Source organism: Rhinopithecus bieti, unplaced genomic scaffold (genome assembly GCF_001698545.2).
Source record: "Rhinopithecus bieti isolate Rb0 unplaced genomic scaffold, ASM169854v2 scaffold_574, whole genome shotgun sequence".
Taxonomy (NCBI): Eukaryota; Metazoa; Chordata; class Mammalia; order Primates; family Cercopithecidae; genus Rhinopithecus; species Rhinopithecus bieti.
In genome coordinates, this window is record NW_016803605.1 from 5,130,726 (window position 1) to 5,138,557 (window position 7,832).

The 7,832-nt window shown below is 39.0% G+C and overlaps 1 protein-coding gene across 1 annotated transcript in view; it reads left to right on the top strand.

The window, feature by feature from the left end:
* Nucleotides 1–7,832, top strand: part of SBNO1 (strawberry notch homolog 1) — a 78,498-nt gene that overhangs the window by 41,188 nt on the left and 29,478 nt on the right. Inside the window, 10 exon segments of the mRNA XM_017889942.1 lie at nucleotides 87–177; nucleotides 1,696–1,747; nucleotides 1,750–1,856; nucleotides 2,556–2,691; nucleotides 2,771–2,876; nucleotides 3,005–3,158; nucleotides 4,248–4,430; nucleotides 4,978–5,038; nucleotides 5,041–5,074; nucleotides 6,698–6,849. Coding sequence (XP_017745431.1) covers nucleotides 87–177; nucleotides 1,696–1,747; nucleotides 1,750–1,856; nucleotides 2,556–2,691; nucleotides 2,771–2,876; nucleotides 3,005–3,158; nucleotides 4,248–4,430; nucleotides 4,978–5,038; nucleotides 5,041–5,074; nucleotides 6,698–6,849 — 1,076 coding nt within the window.

Sequence of the window (7,832 nt, forward strand, 5' to 3'; positions counted from 1 at the left end):
AAAAAAAAAAAAAAAAAAAAAAAAAATTCCTGAATTCCAGAATAATATAATTTGTATTTAATTTGTGCTTTTTAATATTTTGGCAGGTTTAGTGTTTCAAATGACTTAAAGTATGATGCTGAAAGAGATTTAAGGGATATTGGAGCAAAAAACATTTTGGTTCATTCATTAAATAAGGTATGAAATCTTTTTATTCAGTTGGTCATTCAATAAATATTGACTCGTCTGTGAGATAAGAATAATAGCTATCTATATAAGGGGAAACTTTTTTGAAAACTTTGATGTTACTCCACAAAAAGCATAGTGAGTGCTAGCCACTATTGTTGGTTTGTGGATTCCTGTGTGCTAAACGCTGACGCAGTAGCCACTCATCACATGTGGCTATTGAGCAATGTAAATGACCAGTCCGAATTGAGATGTGCTCTAAGTGTACAGTGCACACCAGTCGATTCTCTCAATTTTCAGTGTTACTTGTGTCTGTCTTTTATAGTTTATATGTTATAAGGCTGCAGTGTAGACAGTTGGGATACCTTGCACTATAGGTCATCAAATCCCACGTGATGTCGATAGTTATGGCTTGGGCAGACCAGTTTCAGTATTTTTACAGCTAATGGACTTGAGTTACCCATACCTCTGCTTATGTGAAAACAGTTCTGTAAGGTGAAAGACAACGTGTACCAGTGTGTTTTAGAATGTTGAGGTTCAGTTAGCAAATCTTTACTGACTTACTCTGCATACACCAGTTGTTGGTGTTATAAGGTTAAAATAGACTGATAGGGTTCCTGGAAGGGCCTCCCTAGTAGCCCTTTGAAAGTAAGTAACTGCACCTCTACTTCCCATGTGAGTCCTAAGTTCAATTTAGTGTTGCCCTAAACAGTGGTTTGTTAGGGTGGGTTTTACTGGGTGGATTTGTGGCTGTGAAATACTGTGTCATGAATGACTGTGTATAGTTCAGAACTAAAAGGATGTAACTGGCATCTAGAATTTTTTTTTTTATTTCAGAGTAGTATTAGAAGGGCGCATTAACAACTACTCATAATTCTTATGTATCAGAAATTAATCACGGTGTTTTGCATATAGTAAGTGCACAATAAATGTAAGTTGTGACTTTTTTTTCTTATAGGGGAGTTTGGTTTTTAATGTTTTTTCATGGTAATAAAGTTTTTAAGACTGAAAACTGGATTTTTTTTTTTTTTTTTTTTTTTTTTTTAAGATCTCAGCTCTGTCTTCCAGACTGAAGTGCAGTGGCGCAATCTCCGCTCACTGCAACCTCTGTCTCCCAGGCTCAAGCAATTCTCCCACCTCAGCCTCTGGTGTAGCTGGGACTACAGACATGCTCCATGATGCCTGGCTAATTTTTGTATTTTTTGCAGAGATGGGGTTTCACTATATTCGCCAGGCTGGTCTTGAACTCCTGAGCTCAAGCGATCCACCCACCTTGACCTCCCAAAGTGTTGGGATTACAGGCGTGAGCCACTGTGCTCTACCAAAAACTGGATTTTTGTACTATAAAGTTGTGTGTTTGTGTTATGTACATCTATACAAAGAAATTTGTGTCTCCTTGTACTTTTGTTTTCTGAAGCCTGTCATGTGCCTAACAAGAGTTCCTCCTTGTGAATGTTTAGTTGGGATAAATGTTTCAGAGAGAAAGGTAGGCTAATTAACTAAATTCTTTTCTTTCGTTTTCTTTTTTAGTTTAAATATGGAAAAATTTCTTCCAAACATAATGGGAGTGTGAAAAAGGGTGTTATTTTGCTACTTACTCCTCACTTATTGGTGAAAGCCAGTCTGGCGGCAAGTACAAAACTAGGTTAAAACAACTTCTGCACTGGTGTGGTGATGACTTCGATGGAGTGGTATCCTTTATGGCAAATATTTTTCTATTTTTAAATGATAACAACATTGTAAAAGGGTAGACTTTTGGGAAACAGGAATCTTGAGATTAAACAAACTGCTGGAGTGTAAACTTTAATGATTACCTAGAGTACAAAGGGATTGGAAAGTTGATTCGGTTTTTTACCTGTCAGATAGGAAACTAACCTCCTGGTTTAGAAAAATGTTAATAGATGTGAGGAATACTGAATACTGTATTCCCCTTTTGAGGATTAACATTGCATATTTACATAGCAGAATACCTGAGAAGATTAAGAGAAAGAAAACTGTTAGAACTTAGTGGTCCCAAACTTTTTCATAGTATGTCTTTTAACTGTCCTGCATGAGGAACGTCACTTTTTGAAATGCTGATTAAGTTGGTTACCAGTCATGCTTCTGCTGATACAAGTTACCAAATAACAACTTCTTGCTGCAGTGGGTTCTTTTCTCTGTTTTAATTTAGGAGCAAATTGCTGGTTTAGATAAATTCCAAATTCAGTGAATGTCTTTGAGGCTAGAGAGGGAGGAGGATGTAACTGGGAAAAGGCCCATAGGACTTCCTTTGTATTTGTAGTCATAAAGTAGACAATCAGAAGACATCAGGGAAATAAAAGTTAACTCTTCTTGAAAGACTGGAGATACTTAATATTGTTGTGGTACATTCCTTAATTCATTCCATTTAGATAGTGTTTGATGAGTGTCATAAAGCCAAAAACTTATGTCCTGTTGGTTCTTCAAAGCCAACCAAGACAGGCTTAGCAGTTTTAGAGCTTCAGAACAAATTGCCAAAAGCCAGAGTTGTTTATGCTAGTGCAACTGGTGAGTAGTTATTTATTTAAATATATATATTGTAGGTTATTTTTTCAACTATAATATATTTCATTTGTGGGATTTTCAGGTGCTTCTGAACCACGCAACATGGCCTATATGAACCGTCTTGGCATATGGGGTGAGGGTACTCCATTTAGAGAATTCAGTGATTTTATTCAAGCAGTAGAACGGAGGTAATGCAGTTTACGGTATATACTGTTTTCACTAGCAGTCTTAAGAAATGTGTTATTCCTAAAGCCCGTTCTCTGTATGTTAAAATTCTACTTTATTGGTAGTTACTGTATGTTTTAATTTTATTCAGAGGAGTTGGTGCCATGGAAATAGTTGCTATGGATATGAAGCTTAGAGGAATGTACATTGCTCGACAGCTGAGCTTTACTGGAGTGACCTTCAAAATTGAGGAAGTTCTTCTTTCTCAGAGCTATGTTAAAATGTATAACAAAGCCGTCAAGCTGGTGAGGAATTTTTCTTCTTTCCTAGTGTTTATTTAATGTATCTGATAATGTTTCTGTTAGTTTTGGTGATTGTAATGCCTCCTGCCCGTGGGAATGTATTTCTGCTATAAAACAGCAGATGAAGCCAGGCGCGGTGGCTCATGCCTAATGCCAGCACTTGGGAGGCTGAGGCGAGCGGATCACCTGAGGTCAAGAGTTCAAGACCAGCCTGGCCTACGTGTTGAAACCTCATCTCTACTAAAAGTACGAAAAAAAATTAACCAGGCATGGTGGCATGCGCCTGTAGTGCCAACTACTTGGGGAGGCTGAGGCAGGAGAATTGCTTGAACCCAGGAGGTGGAGGTTGCAGTGAACCAAGATTGTGCCACTGCACTCCAGCTTGGGTAACAGAGGGAGACTCCATCGCAAAACAAAAACGAAAACAAAACAAAACAAAAAAACCAGATGAGTTACCAGATGATAGGCTGTTTAACCAATGTGGTTTTTTTGTTTTTGTTTTTGTTTTTTGAGGCAGGGTCTTACTCTGTCGCCCAGACTGGAGTACAGTGGTGTGATCTTGGCTTACTGCAACCTCTACCAATCAGGTTCAAGGAGTCCTCCCAACTCTGCCTCCTGAGTAACGGACTGCAGGCACATGCCACCGTGCCTGGCTAATTTTTGTATTTTTTGGCAGAGGTGAGGTTTTACAGTGTTGCTCAGCCTGATCTGGGCTCAAGCGATTCACCTGCCTCAGCCTTCCAAAGTGCTGGGATTACAGGCCTCAGCCACTGCGCCTGGCCTAACCAATGTTCTTATATTTCAGATTTTCCATGTTTTCATTTTGCTAAGGTAATTCATAAGTTAGAGCCATTTATTTCAGTTGCATAGTTCTTAAAATCACATTATTTTGTAAAATAACTGCATTAGGTAATAAGAAACTTGAGACAACTGTGTGAGTATCCTGAGAAACAGATTCCCAAGTTACTAAAGATGATTTATTAAATTAATATTAAATGGTCTTGGCACTTAACATTATTTTGATTTAATTGGTATTTTTAAATAACTAGATTCAAAGATGAAGTGTCTAAAATGTTGATTGTGTATCTTCAGTGGGTCATCGCCAGAGAGCGGTTTCAGCAAGCTGCAGATCTGATTGATGCCGAGCAACGAATGAAGAAGTCCATGTGGGGTCAGTTCTGGTCTGCTCACCAGAGGTTCTTCAAATACTTATGCATAGCATCCAAAGTTAAAAGGGTTGTACAACTAGCTCGAGAGGAAATCAAGAATGGAAAAGTAAGTAGAAGAACACATTAAGAGATTTATTGTTTTTGGGTTATGTTGTTTAGTCTTTGTGGGTGCTGAGGTTTTCTGCTTGTAAAATCGGGTTTTCCTAAAGGATAGTAGAACTTTTAAAAAACACATTTCCTAAAATTATAAAAGCAATGCCTGCTTAGAGAATTTAGAGAGTTCAGAAAAGTGTAACAAAGTAAACATCACTATAATTGGTCATCCATAGCTGGTAGCACTGGTAGCATATGGATGTGTATTGCATTAAGGTTTTCTTTTGGTGAATGTTTATCTACTCAAAGGATAAGATACTAAAACTCTACAAGGGCAGGTGCTTCACTCATGCTTGCTACTGTCTAATCCTGTCTCCTGCCTAAATTTTTGACACATAACCTGTCTCAAATATATAGAAGAAACAAGTAAAACAAATGTGTGTTTTATAATAATGGGGACATTCTTGTTTGAAATCTTTGTTTAGCTAAATATTTAAAATATGTCTTGGTAAGTAACCACAAACATTACTTGTAATTAACGTGTTTTCTTTTTTCTCCAGTGTGTTGTGATTGGTCTGCAGTCTACAGGAGAAGCTAGAACATTAGAAGCTTTGGAAGAGGGCGGGGAGAATTGAATGATTTTGTTTCAACTGCCAAGTAATGTTTTGTTTTCTTTTGAGTTCTTACTTAGATTAGTTCCAATGGTGGGCGTTGCCTGGAGACAAAACTTTTGATTCACCTGCATCATCTTTAAGTTTTCTTGATTTGAGTTTTCTACTTTTCTGTGATGGTGTATCTGTTGAAAAGGAATACCAGAAATCTTATAATCCTAAAATGTTAAGCGTTTTGCCAATATTACATAAGAGTATGTGAACTAACAGAAGGGCTTGGTTTTGTTTGTCTTGTACATCTTGGAAATCTGTGACAGCTTGGTTTAGTTTTAGTTTTAGTGTTCTGTATTTGAAATACCGTTATCTACAGGAACAGTAACTATAGTTTGTCCTGATGTAACGAAGTCTACTTTGTAAGTTGACTGAGCGTGGTGCCTCACACCTGTAAGCTCAGCACTTTAAGAGGCCGAGGTGGGCACATCATTTAAGGTCGGTAGTTGAAGACCAGCCTGGCCAAAATGGTGAAACCCCATCTCTAGTAAAAATACAAAAATTAGCTGGGCGTGGTGGTACACGCCTTGTAGTCCCACCTACCTGGGAGGCTGAGACAGGAGAATCCCTTGAACCCAACCCGGGAGGTGGAGGTTGCAGTGAGCACCACTCCACTGCACTCTGGGCAGCAGAGTGAGACCCTGTCTCAAAAAAAAAAAATGAAAGTCTACTATAAAGTTGAAAATAAGCATGAGATCTTCAGAAATAGATTTTAAAATGTTTTAGGCCTTGTTTTTAGTTTGCCTAACCTCCAGATTCAAACTCTGGTAGTAAATTGAGCAAAATAAACTTCCTGCTCTACTATTTTGTGCCTCGGGATGCATTCAAATGCTCCTTTTAAAAGCAATACATGGGGCTTATCCCTGTAATCCAAGTACTTTGGGAGGCTGAGTCGGGCGGATCACCAGACGTCAGGAGTTTGAGACCAGCTTGGCCAACATGGTGAAACCCCGTCCTACTAAAAATACAGAAATTAGCCAGGCATGGTGGCGGGCACCTGAGAGGCTGAGGCAGGAGAACTGCTTGAACCCAGGAGGTAGAGGTTGCAGTGAGCCGAGATTGGACCATTGCACTCCAGCCGGGGGGTGACAAAGACTCTGTCTCAAAAAAAAAAAAAAAAAAGCAAGACACATGCCTGCTAATCTATATTTTTCTGTACATGATTACCTAGAACTATCGTGTCCAGAATGGCAGCCTCTCATCACATGTGGCTATTGAGCAGTTGAAAATGACCGGTCCATATTGAGATGTTTTTATATGTATGTACTGAGCCAGGTTTCAAAGACTCCTTAAGAAAAAAATAATGTAAAATGTATGTGTTGACATGGTACATTGAGTTAAATAACATGTATTATTAAAGTTAGTTCCACCGGTTTTATTTATTTATTTTTACTTTTTTAATGTAAGCGATCAGAAAATGTAATAATTGTGTATGTGGTTTTGCTTGCATTCTTACTATTTAGTTGGACAGCCTTGGGCTAGAAAATTAAAATTTATTTAGCTTGTTTATCAGTATTTTGTAAAACTGAGCAACGTATATTTCAATATATTTAATAAGACTTTACATGTAATTACTTTGTCAACTGAAGCAGTAATTGTCACTGTTTCTCTCCTACAGAGGTGTGTTGCAGTCACTCATTGAAAAACATTTTCCTGCTCCAGACAGGAAAAAACTTTATAGTTTGCTAGGAATCGATTTGACAGCTCCAAGTAACAACAGTTCACCAAGAGATAGTCCTTGTAAAGAAAATAAAATAAAGAAGCGGAAAGGTGAGTACTTTAAAAAAGGAAAAATAGGCCGGGCGCGGTGGCTCACGCCTGTAATCCCAGCACTTTGGGAGGCTGAGGCGGGCAGATCACAAGGTCAGGAGACACAAGGTCAGGAGATTGAGACCATCCTGGCTAACACGGTGAAACCTTGTCTCTACTAAAAATACAAAAAAATAGCCGGGCATCATGGTGGGCGCCTGTAGTCCCAGCTACTCGAGAGGCTGAGGCAGGAGAATGGCGTGAACCCGGGAGGTGGAGTTTGCAGTGAACCGAGATTGCGCCACTGCACTCCAGCCTGGATGACAGAGCAAGACTCCATCTCAAAAAAAAAAAAGAAGAATAGTTGATGTCAAAAATACCACAAACATAAGTATTTTAAAGTGGCTATATTTTGGGAATGAACTGCCTTCCATGAATTCACAAATGATTCCAAATTTTCACTGTCACTTGTACAATTTTGAATGCACAAGTTATCCCCATTTTAAATTAGGAATTGAGCAATTCACTGGTGGTTGGCAGTGTGTTAAGCACTTGGCTATATACATTCCACCATATAACCTGGCAGAGGTCCATATGAAATTAGATCTTATTTTTCCAGTTTTATAGATAGAGGTCACTAAAGCACAGAAAGATTTAAAGGTTAAAGAGTTTTCCTAGGTTCACAGAGATAGTTAATGATGCATGGGAACTAAAACCTGTGTCTTTGTATATTGTGAAACCTGTTTTTTAATATATAGAGAGCTGGAGGCCGGGCACGGTGGCTCAAGCCTGTAATCCCAGCACTTTGGGAGGCCGAGACGGGCGGATCACGAGGTCAGGAGATCGAGACCATCCTGGCTAATACGGTGAAACCCCGTCTCTACTAAAAAATACAAAAAACGGCCGGGCGCGGTGGCTCAAGCCTGTAATCCCAGCACTTTGGGAGGCCGAGACGGGCGGATCACAAGGTCAGGAGATCGAGACCATCCTGGCGACACAGTGAA